Source organism: Pipistrellus kuhlii, unplaced genomic scaffold (genome assembly GCF_014108245.1).
Source record: "Pipistrellus kuhlii isolate mPipKuh1 unplaced genomic scaffold, mPipKuh1.p scaffold_m20_p_27, whole genome shotgun sequence".
NCBI lineage: Eukaryota > Metazoa > Chordata > Mammalia > Chiroptera > Vespertilionidae > Pipistrellus > Pipistrellus kuhlii.
Window position 1 is genome coordinate 7,173,266 of NW_023425526.1, and position 24,664 is coordinate 7,197,929.

The following is a 24,664-nucleotide window of genomic DNA, read 5'->3' on the forward strand; positions in this document are numbered from 1 at the left end:
AGCGTGCTCGCAGCACACAGTTAGCAGTCACAGCTTTACGCTTCCATTGATTTTTATTTTGGGGAAGGGGGGAGGGAGAGGGAGTGACAGGGAGAAATATCGATGAGAGGGACACACTGATTGGCTGCCTCCTGCACGTGGCCCAAGACCCAGCCTGTAGATAACATTGGGCCCTTGACCAGGAGGGAGAGGGTGTCTGGGGGAGGGGAGGTGTCGGGAAGGGAGGGTCTGGGGGAGGAGGATGTCTGGGGGAAGGGAGGTGTCTGGGGAAGGGGAGGTGTCTGGGGAAGTGGAGAGTGTCTGGGGAAGGGGAGGTGTCTGGGGAAGGGGAGAGTGTCTGGGGGAAGGGGAGGATGTCTGGGGGAAGGGGAGGTGTCTGGGGAAGGGGAGGGTGTCTGGGGAAGTGGAGAGTGTCTGGGGAAGGGGAGGTGTCTGGGGAAGGGGAGGTGTCTGGGGAAGTGGAGAGTGTCTGGGGAAGTGGAGAGTGTCTGGGGAAGGGGAGGTGTCTGGGGAAGTGGAGAGTGTCTGGGGAAGGGGAGGTGTCTGGGGAAGTGGAGAGTGTCTGGGGAAGGGGAGGATGTCTGGGGAAGGGGAGGTGTCTGGGGAAGGGGGGATGTCTGGGGAAGGGAAGGTGTCTGGGGAAGTGGAGAGTGTCTGGGGAAGGGGAGGATGTCTGGGGAAGGGGAGGTGTCTGGGGAAGGGGAGGTGTCTGGGGAAGGGGGGATGTCTGGGGGAGGGGGGGGTGTCTGGGGAAGGGGAGGTGTCTGGGCAGGGGATGGAAGGGGGAGTTCTGGGGAAGGGGAGGTGTCTGGGGAAAGGGGGGATTGGGGTGGGGATGTTGGGGAAGGGGAGGGTGTCTGGGGAAGGGGAGAGTGTCTGGGGGAGGATGTCTGGGGGAGGGGGGATGTCTGGGGAAGGGGGGATGTCTGGGGAAGGGGAGGTGTCTGGGGAAGGGGAGGTGTCTGGGGGAAGGGGAGAGAGTCTGGGGAAGGGGGAGGGTATCGGAGGGGGAGGGGTCTGAGGCTGAGCACCAGGGCTCCCCGCCCGCTTCTCCCTAAAGGAGTGTTGTGTCCCTGTCAGGCCCTGATCGCAGAGGAGACCAGCAGCCGACTGGCGGAGCAGGAGGAGGAGCCCGAGAAGTTCCGAGAGGCCTGGGTCAAGTTTGCGTCCAGATTCAACTTTCCGGAGGCAGAGAAGCTTGTCACCTACTACTCGTGCTGCTGCTGGAAGGGCCGCGTGCCCCGCCAGGGCTGGCTCTACCTCAGCGCCAACCACCTCTGCTTCTACTCCTTCCTCCTGGGCAGGGAGCGTAAGTGTGGGCTGCGCCCGGCGGCCAGGGCCCCTGGGTCGTTAGCCAGAGGAGTCCCCGCAGCGGGCTTAGGCAGCTGGGAGATGATAACAGGTGATATTTGATCAATGTCCCCCTGATAACTTCTGCAAAAGTGTTTACTTACATTTACTGTTTAAGCACGTGGTCCCACTAAGGGATTCGCCTTTGGGAGCCGTGTCCTCCGCCTTCGGGACGTTCTGTGCAGCTCAGCTCGCTGGCCTGAGGGGCGTGGCCCGCAGCCGGCCCTGGGAAGCTGGCCGGTCAGCCGGTGGCTCTGCCCTGGCTTGGGGTTCAGGTGCTGCTCCGCCTACGTCCCCACCAGCCGGAGCCACGGCCCACAGATATCAGTCGTATATAAGTTATTCTCCTTGGAACTTCTGGAACCAAACATTGCTCCATGTGCCAGGCAGTGTCGAGTGTCGTGTGTGTGTGTGTGTGTGTGTGTGTGTACCTGCACACGAAAACATTCCTCTCTTTTTTAGTTTTATTAATTTCTTTATTGATTAAGGTATCACATATTTGTCCTCAACCCCCCATTCCAATCCCCCACTCCCCCCACTCATGCCCCCACCCCCCTATTGTCCCTGACCACTGGTTAGGCTCATATGGATGCACATATTCCTTTGGTTGACCTCTCCCTTTTATCCCCACCCTCCCTTTGAGTCCCTCAGTCTGACCCATGGCTCCTTATCTCTGGGTCTGTTCTTGTTCATCAGTCTGTGTTGTTCTATATTCCTTCTTCTTCCTGCGTTTCGGTCTATGTTTCAACTTGAACCTGAGGGCGGAGGGTGCCTCTTGGGTCCTGCATCTGCCGTCACTCCGCCCCCCACGGCGGCCTCCACCCCCGCGCCGTGGTCCGGGGCGGGCTCTGGCCACTGTCCATGTGAGGCCTGGGGATTCGTGTGGGCTGGCCCTGCCCAGGCGTTGGGGTGAGTTCATTAAATGTTCGACAAAATAGAGCGGCTGATGCTTAAGCTGATACTTCTGTGTGGCCAGCGAGTGGTGATAAATTACCCAAAACAAACAAACCAAATTGGTGGGAAAAGCCCTGCCTCGTCCACGTGCCCCGTCCGCGCAGCCTCAGCCCCACCTGCGATGTGCTCTGGCCTGGCCTGTTCTTCCGCTGAACGGCTGCTCAGTTAGCCGTCTTCCCACTCTCGGGTCCGTGTGCAAACGCCTGTTCATCCTTCAAGACCCAGTTCCCTCTCATCGCCTCCAGGGACCGCCCTGGGCCTGGGCACCCGACCCCGGTCTGCGGTTCCCTGGGCTCTGCCACACCCTGGAGCTCACCTGCTCGCACATCCGTCCCCACCGGATGAGCTCCTGCAGGAGGGCCTTTCCCGCAGCAGCTGGCGAGGGGGCGGCGCAGACAGCGAAGGAAGCCGCTGAAGAGCCCTCCTCCCCGCGGTCCTCAGGGCCGCCGGCGCTTCTGAAACATGCCCGTCCACCCCTCAGCGGGCACTGTGCTCTTCTCCCTTAGACTGTAACAGTAAAACACCAGCCAAGCCCGCTGCCCGTGAGGGAACCAGAACTACCCCTGGTTTTGTGGTCAGATGGGCAGAAATCTGTAGTTCAGGGTTTGCTGCAGAACTTTGGGAATCACTGTGTGTGTGCCATGAGGTGGAAAAGGCAAATTCGCTGCTCCAGCCTCATGTGGAAATGCGGCCTTTGGAATTATTAATGCATGGAAGGCATTATTGCAAACTAAAAGGAAGGAGCTAGTAGAGAGGAAAACACTTAACCATCCCTCTTCATTGGAAAGGAGAACGAGTCCTTCCCAGTACTGACCCGTCCTTGTCAATAACTCTGAGTCTGTTAGGGAGATGAGATTTGGAGGAAGTAAAGGCTCCTGTATTGGTGACAGTTGTTACTTTAAGTTGTGACCGTGTGTCCCCGGGCTCAGCAGCACGCCTCGCCCGGCTCCGAGACGGACAGACACTGTCCGGACGCGCTGAGCCCGATCGCCGTGCCAGGCTCGGGCACGGCTGCGCCCTCCTCCAAGGCTGTCTGCTGTCCTGGGCACAGTCTGAGCCAGCCCTTCCCCTCACCGGGGTCACCAAGAACCCTGTGTGCGCTTCCGTAGCTCCTGCAGCACTCGAAGCCAGCATTTATGCGGATTGAAAAATTGCTACATCTTTTGCAAAAATTGAAGTTGAAATATTCTTGAGAGAATGTTCACTTGCTGTTTCAGAATGTGTTCCTCGCCCCAGTGCGTGGCCAGCACCTCGGGTCGTCCCACTTGCACCCTAGCGAGCACCGCTCACGGAGCCGGTCCGGCAGCCGCTGCCGCAGGCTGTCCTGCCCCCCCGCCCCCCCCGCGCCTCCGGGCGAGGCCAGCACGGGCACGTTGGGGCACGCTGTGGGTGAAAGGTGTGTTTGCTGTGTTTTCTCCCAGTCAAACTCGTGATCCCGTGGGTGGACATCCAGAAGTTAGAGAAGACGTCCAACTCCTTCCTGACGGCCGCCGTCCGCGTCAGCACGCCCGGCAAGGAGCGGGACTTCGCCATGTTCCTGGACCTGGAGGAGGCGCTGCGGGTCATGGAGCAGCTGGCCGACGTGACGCTGCGCAGGCTGCTGGACAATGAGGGCTTCGACCCGGACCCCCTGCTGCAGGAGCCGAGCCAGATCACCAAGAGGTGAGCTCCGCCGGCCGCCGGCCGCCAGCCACCACGTGCACACGGCCTGGCCCGGCGGTGTGAGCCTCCCTGCCCTCAGCAGAGCCCACCGCCGAGCTGTCAGTCACCAGAGCGCAGTCACTGGTAGCAACGGTCATTCATGGCCTTTATGCCATAGGCTGGATTTCTGGGTTCAGCTCCTTTGTTCAGATGTTATTTCAAGATGGATTTTCATAAAAAATACTTCCAGCCGGGACTGGTTTGGCTCAGTGGATAAAGCGTTGGCCTGCGGACTGAAAGGTCCCAGGTTCAATTCCGGGCAAGGGCATGTACCTTGGTTGCACACCCAATGGAGGGTGTGCAAGAGGCAGCTGGTCGATGATTCTCTCTCATCGTTGTTTCTAACTCTAACCCTCTCTCCTCCTCTCTGTGAAAAATCAATAAAATATATTTAAAAAATACTTCCAGAAAATGTAATATGTAGCCTCAAGCTAGAATTCTATTCAGCATTGGGCTTTATTAATGAACATTAAGAAAATTTACATTTTCATATTAAATTACTTTGTAGAAAACGTTTTCAGGACAGCAGGGTTATGTTCTCACCAACTTATTAGAAATGTGCTACTAAGAGTGTCTGCACCCTCTGATTTCTTGCCCCAAATTGATCTTTGTCAGGGAGCCTTGTGAGGTGGTTGCTTGAGGTACTTGTCCCATTAAAGAAGCTCCACATCTCGAGACCTCAGGTCACTCCTCAGCGGGACAGGAGCCTCAGGTCACTCTTCAGCAGGGGCAGGAATGGGCTTAAGTGAAGAGCCATTTTCGTGGCTCTTCCTCTGGAATGGCGTCCCACTCCTGGCCGAGCACCTGAACCTCCAGCACGATGCTCTGTGCTCTCCTCGCCAGAACGTGAGACCTCTGAGAGGGCGGGGAAGGCGCCCCAGCTGCTTGCTGAGCCCACCTCCACCCAAAGGTACCGCTCCACTAAGTCCCTCACCTGGTGCTGCAGAGGTGGGGGGGAGAGGGCTGCTCCTGGCAGCCTAGCCAGGAGCTCAGTGGCAGCACTATCTACCGTATTTTTCGGACCATAAGACGATCCGGACCATAAGACGCACCAGTTTTTAGAGAAGGGAAATGAAGAAAAAAAGATTCTGAAACAAATAGTGTCCTAAAATATTTTATGTGCATTTAAACCCAACATCACAGTCATAAACACATGTAATCAACCCTGTAAAGTAAACAGCAGCATTTAGAACCATTTTAGAGCCGGGCAAGCACACAGAGACCACACAGAGCCGGGCAAGTAAAAAAACTTTTTTTTTAAAGTATATATGTAGGCTATATTTGGACCATAAGACGCAGGGACTTTTCCCCCCCACTTCTGGGGGGAAAAAAGTGTGTCTTATGGTCCGAAAAATACGGTACTTCCTTTTTTTGTGAGCTTCCTTCCTTCCTTCCTTCCTTCCTTCCTTCCTTTCCTTAGAAAAAGCACGCACACAGGCAGTGAGGTGGGCCGCGTGGCCTTGGCCCAGAACCGCCCTGGCCCGTCCCAGGGACAAAGGGAAGCTCCCAGCCAGCCAGAGCTCATGCGGCCTCAGAACACGAAACACTCACTGCAGCCCAGCAAGCGGCTGCAGGACTGGGCCGTGGGCGGCCGGGAGGGTGCGGCCTGGGTGCCGTGTGCTCCCCTCCCGGTGCCAAGGTGCCAGCGGGCAGCCTGCGGGCAGGGCGTGGCCAGTGGGGTCCCTTCCCTGTTGCTTTGGTGCCAGCCTTGCAGCCGACCTCACTTAGGAGTGGGCCCAGGCGCCCGGATTGCTGTCCTGCGATGCGTCTCGCTGCCAGGGCCTCGGGCCCGTCCGCACTGGTGTCTGCGGCCATGTGTCTCAGGGGTGCGTGCTCCCGTGTCCGCGTTCGCTCACTCCAAACAGTTTCATGGTCCCTCACAGATGCTCATCTAGAAATAGTGTGTTTCACTAGCCTCAAGCTGTGTACCCTGATATAGAATAAAGAATTCGAAACCATTTTTAAGAAGAAAGAAAGGAAGCGGGGGACTAAGCAGCTCCTGCGTTCCAGGCCACCCTCAGCCTCTTGCCCGCCCGCAGCTGCACCCACGCCCATGGGGTCCAGGCTCATGCGGCCCCTGTGCCCCGCCCGCCGCGTGCCCGGGGCCTTGCTCTCCGGGCGGCCGGCACGAGGACGGAGGAGGAGAGCCTGTGGGTGGACGTGTCCTGCTGCCCCCTCTGCTCCCTCGGGCTCTGGGCGTTTCCGAAGGCGGCGGGGCCTGCGGGCACCTTGGCGCTGCCGCCCGCTGCCTCGGTGGAGCCACCGCAGAGGAAGCTGGGAGCGGGCGCGGGGAGGGCTCCATGTGCACACGGGGCTTTTAGGAGACGCACCTAGCCCTCCTGCTTGTGCCTGGCGGGCGCCTGACAAGAGACTGGAAATCTGTGTGTGTTTGTTTACTTTTAATTTTTAAAATGTGTTTTTATTGATTTCAGAGAGGAAGGGAGAGAGAGAAACATCAGTGACGGGAGAGAATCATTATCGGCTGCCTCCTGCACACACCCCATTGGGGATGGAGCCCACAACCCGGGCATGTGCCCCGATCGAGAATCGAACCCGGACCCTTCAGTCTGCAGGAGACGCTCTGTCCTCTGAGCAACAGCAGCCAGGGCATGGTGTGTGTGCTGACAAGGTGAACTGGCTGCAGGGACTGAGCCACCCCAGGGCGGGCGTGGGGCCAGGCTCCGGCCAGCACCAAAGCGACGCCCGCCCGGGTGAGGGGAGAGCTGCCTGTGCCCGCCTGGCTCCCGTGTCCCTCGTCAGTCCCAGCACCCACTCTCCGTCCCTCAGGGCGAGCCCGACATCCTCCCTGCGCCCTGGGGCGGGGGGAGAGGGGGAGCTGGGCTTCGATTCCTCCTCACCTAATGTGGACGAAGCACTAGCGCTGGGCTTGTGGAGAAACAGCACTGCTCGCCCCTGGGTTTTGGGTCCCCTGATTTGAAGTGTGTGCGCATCGCCTAGCGCTCACTGCGTGTTGTCAGGTGTGACTGCCCACGTACGTCAGCTCAGCACACGGACTGTTCCTGCTCCAGCTTCTGAGGAGGAGCCCATTCGCAGGGGGCAAGTGCGAGGGAGGCTGACCTGCACCTTCCCCGGGCCGTGCCGGGCTGTGCTGTGCCAGGCCGTGCCGGGCTGTGCTGTGCCAGGCCGTGCCGGGCTGAGCTGTGCCAGGCCGTGCCGGGCTGTGCCAGGCCGTGCCGGGCTGAGCTGTGCCAGGCTGTGCCGGGCCGTGCTGTGCCAGGCCGTGCCGGGCTGTGCCAGGCCGTGCCGGGCCGTGCTGTGCCGGGCTGTGCTGTGCCAGGCTGGGCCGTGCTGTGCTGTGCCAGGCCGTGCCGGGCTGTGCTGTGCCAGGCCGTGCCGGGCCGTGCTGTGCCAGGCCGTGCCGGGCCGTGCTGTGCCAGGCCGTGCCGGGCCGTGCTGTGCCAGGCCGTGCCGGGCTGTGCTGTGCCAGGCCGGGCCGTGCTGTGCCAGGCCGTGCCGGGCCGTGCTGTGCCAGGCTGTGCCGGGCTGTGCTGTGCCAGGCCGGGCCGTGCTGTGCCAGGCCATGCCGGGCTGTGCTGTGCCAGGCCGTGCCGGGCTGTGCCAGGCCGGGCCGTGCTGTGCCCTCCGTGCCGGGCCGGGCTGTGCCAGGCCGTGTGGGCGCCCTGCCCTGGCTTGGGCCCGAGGTCACACACCGCTCGGAGTTTCTGAGGGTGAGCGTAGGGACCGTGCAGGCACCTCTGTTGTTGTGTGTTTGTCCTGGAAAAGCAAGCGAGGGCGCACTGGCCGCGGCAGAGCCTCATCCGGACAGGGAGGCAGGGAGGCCTGGAGGCAGAGGCCGGCGGGCTGTGGGCTGCTCGGCTCGCGGGGAAGTCAGAGGAGGGCCTCGGGGACAAGCTGGGGGAGAGCGGAGGAGCTGCCCGCTGCTCCCTGGGCGAGCCCTGTGGGGGGTGGGGGTGCAGGACAAGCTCCTGTTGGGGAGAGCCCAGCCTGCCCTTCAGAGCGCACACTGAGGGGTTTCAGTTTATCAGAGACCTGCCGTGGTCACACGATTAGCGTGGGAACATTGCCGCCACCGGAAGCAGCCGCAAACCAAGCCTCCCACCCCCCCCATGCAGCCTACACAGTCACCAGGCTAGCTTCTGTCCTTAGAGATGTGCTTATTCTGGAAATTCCGTAAAAGGGAGTCAGGCCCGTGTGGCCTTTTGTGCCTGGCTCTTCACCTGAGCGCAGTTGTCGGGGCTCGCGGCGCGGGGCGGCCCTTTGCCGGGCTCGGCCGGTGGCAGGTGGCTGCTCGCGGCGCGGGCTGCGGCGGATAACATAGCTCCCATGACGTACACGTTCCGTTCAGCCCGAGGGCGGTCGCTGGGCCACTGGACGCGGCCCGACCCTCGGAGGGGCCCGCCCGCAGGTCACTTCCCGCGGGCACGGCGCGGCCTGCGAGGCGGGTTTGGGGACTGGCTGCCCCCAGGGGCTGTGAAACGCCGTGGTGTCAGCCCGGAGGGAGCGCGTGGTCTCGGGGTCCTTTCCTGAGGCTGGGCAGGGGCGGCGCCCCTTCCCGTACCCCTACGGGCCGGGCTGGCGTGCTGCGCGTGCTCCGTGTGGCTGAGGCGCGGGCACCGCTCCTGCCTCCGTCATCCCTCTGCTTCCCCAGGGACCTGGAAGCCCGAGCGCAGAGCGAGCTGTTCCGGGCCGTCTTCAGGCTGCCGCGGCCGGAGCGGCTGCACGCCGTGCGGGACTGCTCCCTGTGGACGCCCTTCAGCCGCCGACACACCGCCGGGCGCCTGTTCACCTCCGACCGCTACGTCTGCTTCACAAGCACGGAGGAGGGCTGCTGCCGCGTCATCATCCCGCTGCGAGAGGTGGGCCCGCGCGATGGAGCGGGGAGCTGGGCCCCAGGGGGATGGAGCGGGGAGCTGGCCCCCAGGGGGATGGAGCGGGGAGCTGGGCCCCTGGGGGATGGAGCGGGGAGCTGGGCCCCCAGGGGGATGGAGCAGAGGGAGCTGGGCCCCCAGGAGGATGGAGCGGGGAGCTGGGCCCCCAGGGGGATGGAGCGGGGAGCTGGGCCCCCAGGGGGATGGAGCGGGGAGCTGGCCCCCAGGGGGATGGAGCAGAGGGAGCTGGGCCCCCAGGGGGATGGAGCGGGGAGCTGGCCCCCAGGGGGATGGAGCAGAGGGAGCTGGGCCCCCAGGGGGATGGAGCAGAGGGAGCTGGGCCCCCAGGGAGCTGGCCCAAGGTGGGTACAGTCGAATGGCTATATAACCTCCTGGCACTTTAGTTAAACTTGAAAACCGCTTCCTGGCACAAAGGCCAGTCCCCTCCCACTGCAGAGGCGATGTCTGCTGACCCCTTGTGAGGTAGTCCGGCCTGCGGGGCCCCTGAGCCCGCTTCCCAGGGGCTCAGCCTGTCTTTACACCTCAGACCCCCACGTCCCCCCGTCTGCCCCCCTCACACCCCCACGTCCCCCCGTCTTCCCCCCTCACACCCCCACGTCCCCCCGTCTGCCCCCTCAGACCCCCACGTCCCCCCGTCTTCCCCCCTCAGACCCCCACGTCCCCCCGTCTTCACCCTTAGACCCCACATCCCCCCGTCTGCCCCCTCAGACCCCCATGTCCCCCCGTCTGCCCCCTCAGACCCCCACATCTCCCCGTCTTCCCCCCTCACACCCCCACGTCCCCCCGTCTTCACCCCTCACACCCCCACGTCCCCCCGTCTTCATCCTCACACCCCCACGTCCCCCCGTCTTCCCCCCTCACACCCCCACGCCCCCCCGTCTCCCCCCTCACACCCCCACGTCCCCCCGTCTTCCCCCTCACACCCCACGTCCCCCTGTCTGCCCCCCTCACACCCCCACGTCCCCCCGTCTTCCCCCTCACACCCCCACGTCCCCCCGTCTTCCCCCCTCAGACCCCCACGTCCCCCCGTCTTCACCCCTCACACCCCCACGTCCCCCCGTCTTCACCCCTCACACCCCCACGTCCCCCCGTCTTCCCCCTCACACCCCCATGTCCCCCCGTCTTCCCCCTCAGACCCCCACGTCCCCCAGTCTGCCCCCTCACACCCCATGCCCCCCGTCTTCCCCCTCACACCCCACGTCCCCCCGTCTGCCCCCCTCAGACCCCCTGTTCCCCCCTCAGACCCCACGTCCCCCCGTCTGCCCCCCTCAGGCCCCCACGTCCCCCCGTCTGCCCCTTCCACACCCCCACGTCCCCCCGTCTGCCCTCCTCAGACCCCCACGTCCCCCCGTCTGCCCCCTCACACCCCACGTCCCCCCGTCTGCCCTCCTCAGACCCCATGTCCCCCCCGTCTGCCCCCTCACACCCCCACGTCCCCCCGTCTTCCCCCTCACACCCCCACGTCCCCCCGTCTTCCCCCTCAGACCCCCACGTCCCCCCGTCTTCCCCCCTCAGACCCCACGTCCCTCCGTCTTCCCCCTCACACCCCACGTCCACCCGTCTGCCTCCCTCACACCCCCACGTCCCCCCGTCTGCCCCTTGCAGTCCTTCATTTTACAAGTTACTCCCCGCCAGGCGGGAGCAGGAAGCTGTGGTTGCGTGTGCATGTGTGGGCTCAGGGATGAGTCTGCACAGCAGCTGCTTGTCTCCACGGAGAATTCCTGCTGTTTGCTGCCGCCTGCAGAGCTCTCCTTTTGGCTCCTCGAGCAACACACACACCCCCCGCAGCCCTGGCACCACCACCGCCACCTCCTCCTCGTCCCAGCTTCCCTGGCGGCGCCCATTGCTCTCCGCGGTGGCGGGCCCGTCCGCCCGCCTGTGCCAGCATGCACCTGTGTGCGGCCACGCTGGCTGCCCTGCCTGCTGTGGAGAAGGTGCGTCTGGTCCTGGGACATTCCCAAAGGTGTGAACGCTCCTCCCCTTCCCGCAGGTGCTGAGCATCGAGAAGATGGAGGACACGGGCCTGCTGCCCAGCCCGGTCCTCATCAGCGTCCGGGGCCAGATGGCCTTCCAGTTCATCGAGCTGAAGGACAGGGACGTGCTGGTGGAGGCGCTGCTGGGCCAGCTGCGGCGGGTGCAGGCCAGCCGCCCCACGCAGCCCAGCGCCTCGCGGGCCCACGACAGGGTGCGCCCTCCGCGGGGTCCGCGCACCTCTGGTCCCCCATCCGGCCGCAGTGTCCGGAGGGAGGGAGTACCCAGAGGGAGGGAGTACCCAGAGGGAGGGAGTACCCAGAGGGAGGGAGGTGTGTCCGGAGGGAGGGAGGTGTGTCCGGAGGGAGGGAGGTGTGTCCGGAGGGAGGGAGGTGTGTCCGGAGGGAGGTGGGTGTGGTCCGGAGGGAGGGAGGTGTGTCCGGAGTGAGGGAGGTGTGTCGGAGGGAGGGAGTGTGTCCGGAGGGGGAGGTGTGTGGAGGGAGGTGGGTGTCCGGAGGGAGGGAGGTGTGTCCGGAGGGAGGGAGGTGTGTCCGGAGGGAGGGAGGTGTGTCCGGAGGGAGGGAGGGAGGTGTGTCCGGAGGGAGGGAGGTGTGTCCGGAGGGAGGGAGGTGTGTCCGGAGGGAGGGGGTGTCCGGAGGGAGGTGTGTCCGGAGGGAGGGAGGGGGTGTCCGGAGGGAGGTGTGTCCGGAGGGAGGTGTGTCCTGAGGGAGGGGGGGTGTCCGGAGGGAGGTGTGTCCGGAGGGAGGTGTGTCCTGAGGGAGGGAGGGGGTGTCCGGAGGGAGGGAGGTGTTGTCGGAGGGAGGGAGGGGGTGTCCGGAGGGAGGGAGGGGGTGTCTGGAGGGAGGGAGGGGGTGTCCGGAGGGAGGGAGGTGTGTCCGGAGGGAGGGAGGTGTGTCCAGAGGGAGGTGTGTCCAGAGGGAGGTGTGTCCGGAGGGAGGGAGGTGTGTCCAGAGGGAGGTGTGTCCGGAGGGAGGTGTGTCCAGAGGGAGGTGGGTGTGTCTGGAGTGAGGGTGGGGGGGGTGTCCGGAGGGAGGGAGTGTGTCCGGAGGGAGGGAGGGAGGTGTGTCCGGAGGGAGGGAGGGAGGTGTGTCCGGGGGGAGGGGGTGTCCCGGAGGGAGGAGGGGGTGTCCCAGAGGGAGGGAGGGAGGTGTGTCCGGAGGGAGGGAGGCGTGTCTGGAGGGAGGGAGGTGTGTCCGGAGGGAGGGGGTGTCCGGAGGGAGGGAGGTGTTGTCCAGAGGGAGGGGGGGTGTCCGGAGGGAGGGAGGTGTGTCCGGAGGGAGGGAGGGGGTGTCTGGAGGGAGGGAGGGGGTGTCCGGAGGAGGGGGTGTCCGGAGGGAGGTGGGTGTGTCCGGAGGGAGGGAGGGAGGTGTGTCCCGAGGGAGGTGTGTCCGGAGGGAGGGGGTGTCCGGAGTGAGGGGGTGTCCGGAGGGGGGTGTGTCCGGAGGGAGGTGTGTCCGGAGGGAGGGGGTGTCCGGAGTGAGGGTGGGGGGGGGTGTCCGGAGGGAGGGAGGTGTGTCCGGAGGAGGGAGGTGTGTCCGGAGGGAGGTGGGTGTGTCCGGAGGGAGGGGGTGTCCGGAGGGAGGGGGTGTCCGGAGGGAGGGGGTGTCCGGAGTGAGGGTGGGGGGGGTGTCCGGAGGGAGGGAGGTGTGTCCGGAGGGAGGGAGGTGTGTCCGGAGGGAGGTGGGTGTGTCCGGAGGGAGGTGTGTCGGGAGGGAGGGAGGTGTGTCCGGAGTGAGGGTGGGGGGGGGGTGTCCGGAGGGAGGGAGGTGTGTCGGGAGGGAGGGAGGTGTGTCCGGAGGGAGGGTGGGGGTGTTTGGAGGGAGCACCCATGGGCCTCTCCGGCTTGGCCTGTGGCTGTCGCTGTCTCTGGGTCCTGGGCCGTGTCCTCAGGTGGAGGGTGGGGTCATGCGGGGGCGTGTCACCTCCTGGCCCTGAGCGTGGCTGCAGACAGTCTGGTCTCCGTCCCCCAGCAGAGGGAGGGCCAGAGCCGGTGCTCAGCGCTCTGGAGGCCACAGCGGCCCAGGCGCCCCGGGACCCCTCCCCTGAGCCGGCCGGGGCCTGGGAGTGTGCTCCTGGGGCCGCCCGCAGGTCTGAGTCGCACGCTCACCCGGCGCCCTGTGCCAGCGGTGATGCTCCCTCCTCCCACGCAGACGCCGCCCGCGCTCCGCGCCACCAGCACGTGCAGTGACCACACGTTTGGGGACCTGGAAATGGTGTCATCCCTGAGCAGCGAGGAGAGCCCGCGTCCCGAGGCTCCAGGCGCCGTCCCGCCCGTGGTGGGTGCAGGCTCGCTGGCGGGCAGGGTGCAGCCTCGGGGCGCGCAGGGCGGCCCACGGAGGAGGCTGCCTGCCCGCCCGGCCTGGGGGAGGGCGCAGTGCCCTGGGGCTCCCCACACGCCCTCCTCTGGCCTGGCAGCGTGTGGGCCCAGCACCGCTCCCCTGGCTCCGGGGCTGGTTTGGAAGGCGGCAGGTGCTGCCTCAGTCGGCGGGGAGAGCCGGAGGGGAGCGACGCGGGGTGAGGTGCAGGAGGCCGAGCTCTGAGGCGGCCCTGGCGGCTCTGCGGCCACCCGCCCACCCACACGGCGTCCCTGGGCTGCACACGGAGGTCTCGGCCGCTGGTGCACAAAGCGGGGGAAATGATGTGTGTACTGGTGTGTGTGCGTGCGTGTGTACGTGCACCTGTGTGTGTGTGTGCGCGCTCGTGGTGTGTGCGGTGTGCATGTGTGCAGGTGTGTGAGAGCTCCCGCACGGGGCTGAGGGTTAGGGCACCCATCCGCGTCTGCCTGGAAAGAGGGCTGCCGGCCTCGGTAGCTCGGGCTGGAGCCACGCGGTGCCTGCTCAGCGGCAGGGGCTCAGGGCAGGGTGGGATCGACCCCTCCCTTTTGCCCTCCACCCTGCCCCCTCCCCCTCCCCCTCCCCCTCCGGCTGCGCTGGTCACGTGGGTGTTGGGACAGGCGTTTTCTTCCGGCCAGTTCGCCTGGCTGGGGGAGGCCTGGGGAGGGAGGGAGGGGAGGGGGGCTTCTCTGTAGCTGACGTGCTCCCGTTCCAGCCCCGGGGGGAGGAGGAGAAGATGCGCCTGTGGAGGGACCACCTCGGGGAGCACGGCAGGACCGTGTGCATGTTCCGCACGGACACGACCCGGCGTCTGGTGGCCACGGGCCTCCCCCGGAGCCTGCGCGGCCGGCTCTGGCTGCTCTTCTCAGGTGAGCGCCGGCTCGGCCTGGGCCTCGGGGGACCGCGGGCTGGGCGTGGTGAGGGGCAGGGTGGGCGTGGTGAGGGGCCGGGTGGGAGGGGCAGGCTGGGCGTGGTGAGGGGCAGGGTGGGCGTGGTGGGAGGGGCCTGGTGGGCGTGGTGGGAGGGGCCTGGTGGGCGTGGGTGGGAGGGGCAGGCTGGTGTGGGTGGGAGGGGCAGGGTGGGTGTGGTGGGAGGGGCAGTGTGGGCGTGGTGGGAGGGGCAGGGTGGGTGTGGTGGGAGGGGCAGTGTGGGCGTGGTGGGAGGGGCAGGGTGGGTGTGGGTGGGAGGGGCAGGGTGGGTGTGGTGGGAGGGGCAGTGTGGGCGTGGGTGGGAGGGGCAGGCTGGGCGTGGTGGGAGGGGCAGGCTGGGCCTGGGTGGGAGGGGCAGGGTGGGCGTGGTGGGAGGGGCAGGGTGGGCCTCCTCCGTGGCCCCGTGTGGGGCTGGCATGATGGGGCGGCAGCGAGGCTGTAGGGCTGGAGTCCGTCCTATCCTGGGGCCTGTGAGGAGCCGCCCGCAGCGAAGGGCCTTTCAGGGTTGAGCCCTCAGCGGGCTGCCCCCAGCGCCCAGGCGGCTGCTGGCGGCGCTGCCACCACCCTGAGTGCTGGCTCCTGGGCTCCGACCGCCTGGGCCTCTGCCTGCTCCCCTGCCTGCCTGCCTGCCCGCCCAGCGCGGGCGCACCCCCCCCCCCCAGCTGCTGTGGGTGCTGGGACTCATGGTGGGGGCTGGGCTAGGACTCCCCAGCAGGATGCCTCGTCGCCAGGTTGACAGGAGCCGTTCTCCCCCCAAGGAGGCCAGGCTCGGTGGGAGGCCATGGGAGCCAGGAGGGTGCCCGTCCCCGGGCCTGCTGTGCTCTGGGCAGCCAGCGCCGAGATGGGTGTGCCCTCCCCCTCACTCTCATTTCTCCCTCTCCTGGCAGCCACTCCCTCTTCTTCCCCCCCCAGCCACGCCCCTGCCAGAAGGGGGGGGGGGCAGGGCCGGGGGCAGGGCCACGCTCTAGGTGCACTTCCCAGGCCTGTCATGATGTCTCTGTGCTCCTGCCTAAATTTCTTTTAAAATTAAAAATGCCTTCTGTGTTTTTATATTTAATAGAAACAGTCTATTCATGTTGCAAAGAAGGGAGCGTTACTTTTCCTCTGGTCCTCTGAAGCGGTCCAGGTGTTTTAATGAACAAATTTATTTCTATTTTTATTTTTTCATTTTACCTAACTTCAGTGTTGTGTCCATCCGCACTGAGGACGTGAGTGTTGGTTGGGAGAGACAGGAGCGGGGACATGGTCGGCCGCCTCGCAGACGGGCCGCGGGCCTGGGACACGCCTGCGTGGTTCTCTCCCCTGTCTCTGGGCTCCATGTGTGGATTCAACCAGCACATTGAAAACGTTCGGGGGGAGGGCGTACGTAGACGTTGCCCCCTGCCCAGCTCGGCGCCCGCCCCAGGGCCTGGAGATAGCAGCCGACCCTGCCGTAGTCCCACTTGGCCTCGGCCCTGTGCGGGCCCGCGCCTTGAACAGCATGGGCTGTGGTGGTTGTAGGGTCCTGGGACTGTTCACACAATCACCGTGTTAAAGAACCGACTGCCAGCCAGTTCACGAGGGCTGTGACCTCAGCAGTCGAAAGGGCTGCTGAGGTGTTGATGCTGTTCTCAGTGAGTGCAGCTGTCCGTGTACATGCCGGTGCATTGTCTGTGTGATTGTCATGTATTGTCCGTGTGGGTGCCGATGCATTGTCCGTGTGCGTGCCAGTGCATTGTCCGTGTGCGTGCCAGTGCATTGTCCGTGTGCATGCCGGTGCATTGTCCGTGTGCATGCCGGTGCATTGTCCATGTATGTGCCGGTGCATTGTCCGTGTGTGTGTCATGTGCATTGTCCGTGTGCGTGCCGGTGCATTGTCCGTATGGGTGCCGGTGCATTGTCCGTGTGCGTGCTGGTGCATTGTCCGTGTGTGTGTCATGTGCATTGTCCGTGTGCGTGTCATGTGCATTGTCCGTGTGCGTGCCGGTGCATTGTCCGTGTGCGTGCCGGTGCATTGTCCGTGTGTGTGCCGGTGCATTGTCCATGTGCGTGCCGGTGCATTGTCCGTGTGCGTGCCGGTGCATTGTCCATGTATGTGCCGGTGCATTGTCCGTGTGTGTGTCATGTGCATTGTCCGTGTGTGTGCCAGTGCATTGTCCGTGTGCGTGCTGGTGCATTGTCCGTGTGCATGCCAGTGCATTGTCCGTGTGTGTGTCATGTGCATTGTCCGTGTGCGTGCCGGTGCATTGTCCGTGTGTGCCGGTGCATTGTCCGTGTGCGTGCCGGTGCATTGTCCGTGCGTGCCGGTGCATTGTCCGTGTGTGTGTCATGTGCATTGTCCGTGTGCGTGCCGGTGCATTGTCCGTGCATGTGCCGGTGCATTGTCCGTGTATGTGCCGGTGCATTGTCCGTGTGTGTGCCGGTGCATTGTCCGTGTGCGTGCCGGTGCATTGTCCGTGTGTGTGTCATGTGCATTGTCCGTGTGCGTGTCATGTGCATTGTCCGTGTATGTGCCGGTGCATTGTCCGTGTGCGTGCCGATGCATTGTCCGTGTGCGTGCCGGTGCATTGTCCGTGTGTGTGTCATGTGCATTGTCCGTGTGCGTGCCGGTGCATTGTCCGTGTGTGTGTCATGTGCATTGTCCGTGTGCGTGTCATGTGCATTGTCCGTGTGCGTGCCGGTGCATTGTCCGTGTGCGTGCCGGTGCATTGTCCGTGTGTGTGTCATGTGCATTGTCCGTGTGCGTGTCATGTGCATTGTCCGTGTGCGTGCCGGTGCATTGTCCGTGTGCATGCCGGTGCATTGTCCGTGCGTGCCGGTGCATTGTCCGTGTGCGTGCTGGTGCATTGTCCGTGTGCATGCCGGTGCATTGTCCGTGTGTGTGTCATGAGCATTGTCCGTGTGCGTGTCATGTGCATTGTCCGTGTGCGTGCTGGTGCATTGTCCGTGTGCATGCCGGTGCATTGTCCGTGCGTGCCGGTGCATTGTCCGTGTGCGTGCTGGTGCATTGTCCGTGTGCGTGCCGGTGCATTGTCCGTGTGTGTGTCATGTGCATTGTCCGTGTGCGTGTCATGTGCATTGTCCGTGTGCGTGCCGGTGCATTGTCCGTGTGCATGCCGGTGCATTGTCCGTGCGTGCCGGTGCATTGTCCGTGTGCGTGCCGGTGCATTGTCCGTGTGCGTGCTGGTGCATTGTCCGTGTGTGTGTCATGTGCATTGTCCGTGTGTGTGCCGGTGCATTGTCCGTGCGTGCCGGTGCATTGTCCGTGTGTGTGTCATGTGCATTGTCCATGTGTGTGTCATGTGCATTGTCCGTGTGCGTGCTGGTGCATTGTCCGTGTGCGTGCTGGTGCATTGTCCGTGTGCGTGCCGGTGCATTGTCCGTGTGCATGCCGGTGCATTGTCCGTGTGCGTGCCTGTGCATTGTCTGTGTGTGCAGCAGTGGCTCCCTTGATAGTTGTTGCTGTTGCCTCAATATAGTCCCACGTTCTCCTGTCGACATGTGGGCACTAAGTTCTTTCTTGTTGAGTTAACGCATGAGAAGTGTGTGTGTGTAAGTATGCGTGTGTGTGTGTGCACGCACACATTCACTCTTTCTGTCGCTAGGGAACTAACTTGGAGGAGCACGTTAACAAGCACTGATTGTAGGAACTTTCCCCTTTCTGTGTGGTTATTCTAAGAAAGGCCGAGCTGTGTTCTGTTTGGGGCGGAAATGAGTCATTTGGGTTGTGTGTAGTCTCAGAATGTTTCAGGAGACCCCGCTGAGGTTCTCCGACAGGCAAGTCTGGTGCCCGCGGGCCCCGTGCTGGGAACCCGCCTCCGCGAAACGCCTTTCATCGCCAGGTGCCATGACCGACCTCGCCTCGCACCCGGGCTACTACGGGCGCCTGGTGCAGGAGTCCCTGGGGAGGTGCTGCCTGGCCACGGAGGAGATCGAGCGGGACCTGCACCGGTCCTTGCCGGAGCACCCCGCCTTCCAGACGGAGAGGGGCATCGCCGCCCTGCGGAGGGTCCTGACGGCCTACGCCCACCGCAACCCGCGGATCGGCTACTGCCAGGTGAGCCGGCAGCCCCGGGCGTGGCAGCGAGGCAGGAGGGCGCGGGCAGCCCCCGGGCGGGGCAGGGAGGCAGGGAGGCAGGGAGGCAGGAGGGCGCGGGCAGCCCCCGGGCGGGGCGTGGCAGGGAGGCAGGGAGGCAGGGAGGCAGGAGGGCGCGGGCAGCCCCCGGGCGGGGCAGGGAGGCAGGGAGGCAGGGAGGCAGGAGGGCGCGGGCAGCCCCCGGGGCGTGGCAGGGAGGCAGGGAGGCAGGGAGGCGCTGGCAGCCCCCGGGGTGTGGCAGGGAGGCAGGGAGGCAGGGAGGCGCGGGCAGCCCCCGGGGCGTGGCAGGGAGGCAGGGAGGCAGGGAGGCGCGGGCAGCCCCCGGGGTGTGGCAGGGAGGCAGGGAGGCGCGGGCAGCCCCCGGGGCGGGGCAGGGAGGCAGCGAGGCAGGAGGGCGCGGGCAGCCCCCGGGCGGGGCGTGGCAGGGAGGCAGGAGGGCGCGGGCAGCCCCCGGGGCGGGGCAGGGAGGCAGCGAGGCAGGAGGGCGCGGGCAGCCCCCGGGCGGGGCGTGGCAGGGAGGCAGGAGGGCGCGGGCAGCCCCCGGGGCGGGGCAGGGAGGCAGCGAGGCAGGAGGGCGCGGGCAGCCCCCGGGGCGGGGCAGGGAGGCAGCGAGGCAGGAGGGCGCGGGCAGCCCCCGGGCGGGGCGTGGCAGGGAGGCAGGAGGGCGCGGGCAGCCCCCGGGGCCTGGCAGGGAGGCAGGGAGGCGCGGGCAGCCCCCGGGGTGTGGCAGGGAGGCAGGGAGGCAGGGAGGCGCGGGCAGCCCCCGGGGCGTGGCAGGGAGGCAGGGAGGCGCGGGCAGCCCCCAGGCCGTGGCAGGGAGGCAGGGAGGCGCGGGCAGCCCCCGGGGCGTGGCAGGGAGGCAGGAAGGCGCAGGCAGCCCCCAGGCCCTGGCAGGGAGGCAGGGAGGTGCCGGCAGCCTGCGGCAGTGAGGCCTTCCCTCAGGAACGTCAGGGTCAGCGCCACGTGACGGTGCTTGGGGAGGAGATGGTGGGGGTCACGTCCGCATGCGGTGGGCAGTGCCGGCTGCCCGAGGACTCGGCTGCTTGGCCTCCCGTGTGCAGACGCAGACCCCCCGCAGGGCTAGGGAAGCTCCTGACACTCAGATACGAAATCTTAAACGTTGTTTCCCTGGGAATAAGCAAGACATGGCTGCAATGTGTGTGCCTGTGTGAACCTGAGGGGCACCACAGCGGGTCCCACAACGCTGGGGGACCGAGAGGGCGGCTGACCACTGTGGGGCCCGAGGCGTCCCACTGCGGAGGGGTGAGATGGTGGCTGACCACACTGACAGCCACGCGGGCACCCCACCGCCGGGCATGGGGCTGGCCTGAGCTGTGGGCGTGGACACGTGAGCTTCAGTGCCTGAGGCCATGGCCGCTCAGTGCCGCCCCTGTGGCCGCAGTCCATGAACATCCTGGCCTCTGTGCTGCTGCTCTACGCCCCCGAGGAGGACGCCTTCTGGCTGCTGGTGGCGGTGTGCGAGCGCATGCTCCCCGACTACTTCGACCACCGCGTGCTGGGTAAGCCCCCCTCCCTCCCCTCGCCGGTGCCTCGCAGCTCTCCCAGCCCTGGCCCAGGGTCTGACCCTCAGCCCTCTGCACCCACCGTAGGGCTCCGGGGTTTGCAAAGCTCACAGGTGTGGTTCATGGGTGTGGCTCACGGGTGTAACTGGTGTGGCTCACTGGTGTAACTGGTGTGGCTCACGGGTGTAACTGGTGTGGCTCACGGGTGTGGCTCACTGGGGTGATTCCCTGCAGTTTTGGCAAAAGGGTGGAATAAGGTCACCTACAAGCACAGATCACGAATAAAAAACATGGGAACATTTGAAGGATGGAAAGCAGAGAGGTGTCTCCCATAGTGTGTGGGGGGAGCAGGAGAGGAGGAGGCAAGGAAGAATGCAGGGAAGCCGCCCATAAGCCTGGCCTGGGGCGGCCTGGAGCCCCTTTCCTGGCCTGGGGAGGGGGGGAGCTCGCACGCTCTGCCTGAGCACCGGAGCCAGCAGAGTGCACTGTCTGTCCGGTGGAGAGCATGACGCCAAAGCTGCCTTGGTCACGCCCTAGGGCACCCCCCAGTCACGCCGGTGGAGGTGGAGGGGCAGAGTCCTGTGCAGAGGGGGCAGGCGATAGCGAGGCGGCCGTGACAGAGGGCGGGCGGGGGAGAGGGAGGCAGCGGGGAGGGCCCGGCGGTCCCTGGCCAGCCCCCTCGCACTCGGCACTGGGGAGGCCGTGTGGCCTGGCGGAGCAGCTCTGGGAAAGTCCTGGCGTCCAGGAGGCCGTCCGTCTTCGGTGTCCCCCGGACGGCTGGGCCGCACCTGCTAGCCGGCTCCCGGCAGCCGCCCAGCGCGCCGGCCAGGCTGGCAGGTGGAGGCTCCCTGCAGCACGGCCTCGCACCCGGGCAGCGCCCAGCGCAGGGGCTGCTCTGGGGGACCCCGGCCCTGGCCCCCCGCCCACGGCCGCAGTGGCCTGTCCTCGCTGAGCGCCTGCGGCCGTTTGTCTGCCTCAGCCCGGTGGATACTCGAGTTGCTTCCAGTTTTTAAACTGAATAAAGTTGTGATGAGCATTCAGCTTTTGTGTGGATACTCCGTTGTCGGCTTTCCAGGAGTGGCAGTGCCGGGTCCTAGGTTAGTGGTGGTTTCCCTCACAAGCAGCGCTCGTTTCTCAGTGTGTGCGGTGCAGGCGGTCCCGCCCCGGCCCGCCGGCACTGGAGCAGCCTGTCCCTCAGCCGTCGCGTGTGCGGGCGTGCGCCCCGGCTTGAGCTCGCGTTTCCCTGGCGGTGAGCGGTGTGAGCACCCGGGTCTGCCCCGCCGGCCGTTGCGAGCGTCTCCGGAGCGCCCGTCCTAACAGCGGGCGGCTGTCCCCGCAGCAGCTCAGAGCGGCCTCAGAGCACGCACTGCGCGTGGCTCCGCGGCTGGAGTTTGTTTCCGTGTCATCTTTTGAAGAACATTTCTCACGCTGAGTCCAATTTATAACTTTTCTATGACTAGCTCTTGTGTGTGCTAAGAAATTTTGTCTTTTTCCTTATTTTCTTTTTTTTTAATTTATCTTTATTGTTGAAAGTATTACCGACGTTCCCGCCCCCATGGGCTCCCTCCACCCACTCCCGCGCCCAGGCCTGCCCGCCTGTTGTCTGCCCGCGGGCTGAGCTCGCGGAAGCCTTCCCGCCCGGAGGCCGCACAGCGTCCCCGCAGCTCACGCCCAGCGCACCCCGCCCGGGGCGAGTGCGACGCCCAGTCAGCCCGGCGCCCGGAGGCCGGCTCAGGCTGACAGGCCTCCCGCCCGCCCTCCAGGCGCCCAGGTGGACCAGTCCGTGTTCGAGGAGCTGCTCCGCGAGCGGCTGCCCGAGCTGGCCGAGCGCCTCCCGTCGGCCCTGGCGTCGCTGTCGCTGTCCTGGTTCCTGACGCTCTTCCTCAGCGCCATGCCCCTGGGCAGCGCCGTGCGCGTGCTCGACTGCTTCTTCTTCGATGGCATCGCGGCCGTCCTCCAGCTGGGGCTGGCCGTGCTGGCCGCCAACGCCCGCGCCCTGAGCAGCAGCCGGGACGACGGCCAGGCCCTCACGCTCCTCAGCAGGTGCGCCCGCTGCGGGCTGTGCGGGGAGGCGGGCACCGCTGTGCGGGGAGGCGGGCACCGCTGTGGGCTGTGCGGGGCGGCGGGCACCGCTGTGCGGGGAGGCGGGCACCGCTGTGCGGGGAGGCGGGCACCGCTGTGCGGGGAGGCGGGCACCGCTGTGCGGGGAGGCGGGCACCGCTGTGCGGGAGGGCGGGCACCGCTGTGCGGGGAGGCGGGCACCGCTGTGGGCTGTGCGGGGAGGCGGGCACCGCTGTGCGGGGAGGCGGGCAGCGCTGTGCGGGGAGGCAGGCAGCGCTGTGCGGGGAGGCGGGCACCGCTGCGGGCTGTGCGGGGCGGCGGGCACCGCTGTGCGGGGAGGCGGGCACCATTGTGCGGGGAGGCGGGCACCACTGTGGGCTGTGCGGGGAGGCGGGCACCGCTGTGCGGGGCGGCGGGCACCGCTGTGCGGGGAGGCGGGCAGCGCTGTGGGCTGTGCGGGGAGGCGGGCACCGCTGTGCGGGGAGGCGGGCAGCGCTGTGGGCTGTGCGGGGAGGCGGGCACCGCTGTGGGCTGTGCGGGGAGGCAGGCACCGCTGTGCGGGGAGGCGGGCACCGCTGTGCGGGGAGGCGGGCACCGCTGTGCGGGGAGGCGGGCACCTCTGTGGGCTGTGCGGGGAGGCGGGCACCGCTGTGCGGGGAGGCGGGCAGCGCTGTGCGGGGAGGCGGGCACCGCTGTGCGGGGAGGCGGGCACCTCTGTGGGCTGTGCGGGGAGGCGGGCAGCGCTGTGGGCTGTGCGGGGAGGCGGGCACCGCTGCGGGCTGTGCGGGGAGGCGGGCACCGCTGTGGGCTGTGCGGGGAGGCGGGCACCGCTGCGGGCTGTGCGGGGAGGCGGGCACCGCTGCGGGCTGTGCGGGGAGGCGGGCACCGCTGTGGGCTGTGCGGGGAGGCGGGCACCGCTGTGCGGGGAGGCGGGCACCTCTGTGGGCTGTGCGGGAGGCGGGCAGCGCTGTGGGCTGTGCGGGGAGGCGGCACCGCTGTGGGCTGTGCGGGGAGGCGGGCAGCGCTGTGCGGGGAGGCGGGCACCGCTGTGGGCTGTGCGGGGAGGCGGGCACCGCTGTGCGGGGAGGCGGGCACCGCTGTGGGCTGTGCGGGGAGGCGGGCACCGCTGTGCGGGGAGGCGGGCACCGCTGTGCGGGGAGGCGGGCACCACTGCAGGCAAGGGCTACGCCTGGAGGCTGTGCGCTCGGCCCTTTGCCACCAAGGCCCCTGGTGGCACTGTGGACTGCGTGACGGGGTGTGTCCCCTCCCTCTTCGTGGCCCAGGCGGGTCGGGCGGGGAAAGGGCCCACTGCTTCCCCAGGAGATTCAGGTCTGAGTGCGGCTGGGCCGCGGGCGGGGGCTCCCCGGAGCTGAGGGGCACGGCTGGCAGGTCCCCTTCGGAAAGCGTCAGCCTGACCGTCACTGAGTGCAGAGCCCTGCAGCCGGCGCGGCTCTGGAGCTGGTGCGGGGGAGACGGCGAGGCAGCTGCTCACGCTGGGGTGCTCAGGTTCCTAGATCACATCCAGAGCGAGGACAGCCCCGGGCTCCCTGCGGACAGCCACCACGCCTTTCTCTCCGACGACCAGGAGCCCCCTCAGGTGACGGATATCGGGGACCTGATCCGGGACTCCTACGAGGTACGGCCCTACCCGTCCCGCCTGCGGGCGTCGCTGGGGCTGGGACGGGCCGGCCCGGCGGCAGGCTGTGCCCCGTGCCTAGGAGGGACGTCTCCCCACAGAAGTTCGGGCCCCAGTCTGTGGAGCAGATCGAGCGCATGCGCTGCAGGCACAGGATCCGGGTCCTGCAGGGCCACGAGGGCACCGCCAAGCAGAACGTGGTGAGTGAGGCCGCCAGGGGCGCAGGGGGTGCCCTCGGCTCCCTGTTGGCCTCCAGCAAGAACCCCAGCTCTCTGCCCTGGCCGTGTCGGCCGGGTGGAGCCATCGGCCTATGAACCAAAAGGTGCCCGCTTCGATACCATCAGGGCACTATCAGGTTAATGGTTCAGTCCCTATTGGGGTGCTTATCGGAGGCAGCTGATCAATCAGAAACTTCACATTGGTGTTTCTCTCTCTCTCAGATCAATAACCATGTTTTGAGTAAGGATTTTAAAAAAGGTGCCAGCTTCCCCTTCGTGGAGGGGCGTGCTGAGCCGGTGTGGGTGTCGGTCAGACGGACGGGAGCAGAGGGCCCGCTGGAGCCTCAGTCCCTGGAGCGGGCACAGGGGCACCGCGGGGGCCGGAGGAGGTGGTACAGACATGCCTGCCCTGGCCTGCGTGCCCCTAGCCCCATGGTCGGCAAACAGCGGCTCACGAGCCACATGCAGCTCTTTGGCCCCTTGAGTGTGGCTCTTCCACAAAACACCACGGCCTGGGCGAGTCTATGTTAAGAAGTGGCGTTAGAAGTTTAAGTTTAAAAATTTGGCTCTCCATCGTTGTTCTGTTGATATTTGGCTCTGTGGACTGAGCCGTCTGCCCCGCCGTCCGGCCGGGCCAGGGTGGGGCTCCACGAGGTCACCTTGGTGGGGTCGCCGCCCTCAGCGCCTGTCTGGAAGGGGCGGGGGCCGCAGGCCTGCTCACCTTTGCTGTCTGCTCTCCTGCAGCTCCGCGTGGTCGGCCCTGAAGTCTCCTTCCCACCTGACGACCTGGAGGAGCTCTACGACTTGTTCAAGGTGCAGGTCCGGGAAGGGGCGGGAGGGACAGGCCCGAGCCAGGCTGCCTGTGTGCTCAGCCTGCCCAGGTGGCGTGTGGGAGCTGACCTGGGACAGCAGAGGCTGTGGCCACCTGCCTGCTGCCCACCTGCCTGCCCCCCTCGCCCGCCCCGCTCCTCTACACCGGTTCCCGGTCCCACCGGCGGAGCAGGCACCCACAGAAACCACC

At 66.2% G+C, this 24,664-nt stretch overlaps 1 protein-coding gene across 5 annotated transcripts in view; it reads left to right on the forward strand.

The window, feature by feature from the left end:
* TBC1D8 (TBC1 domain family member 8) overlaps positions 1-24,664 on the forward strand; it is an 86,521-nt gene that overhangs the window by 43,857 nt on the left and 18,000 nt on the right. For 3 of the 5 annotated variants that reach the window (XM_036453939.2, XM_045587297.1, XM_045587298.1), the window contains 12 exons: positions 1,081-1,309; positions 3,726-3,966; positions 8,636-8,843; positions 10,867-11,061; positions 13,019-13,144; positions 13,917-14,070; positions 17,952-18,166; positions 19,608-19,725; positions 21,492-21,771; positions 23,296-23,425; positions 23,527-23,625; positions 24,388-24,456. In XM_036453939.2, coding sequence (XP_036309832.1) covers positions 1,081-1,309; positions 3,726-3,966; positions 8,636-8,843; positions 10,867-11,061; positions 13,019-13,144; positions 13,917-14,070; positions 17,952-18,166; positions 19,608-19,725; positions 21,492-21,771; positions 23,296-23,425; positions 23,527-23,625; positions 24,388-24,456 — 2,064 coding nt within the window. The remainder of the gene's footprint in view (positions 1-1,080; positions 1,310-3,725; positions 3,967-8,635; positions 8,844-10,866; positions 11,062-13,018; positions 13,145-13,916; positions 14,071-17,951; positions 18,167-19,607; positions 19,726-21,491; positions 21,772-23,295; positions 23,426-23,526; positions 23,626-24,387; positions 24,457-24,664) is intronic. The other 2 variants (XM_045587299.1, XM_045587300.1) reach the window with 1 other exon arrangement.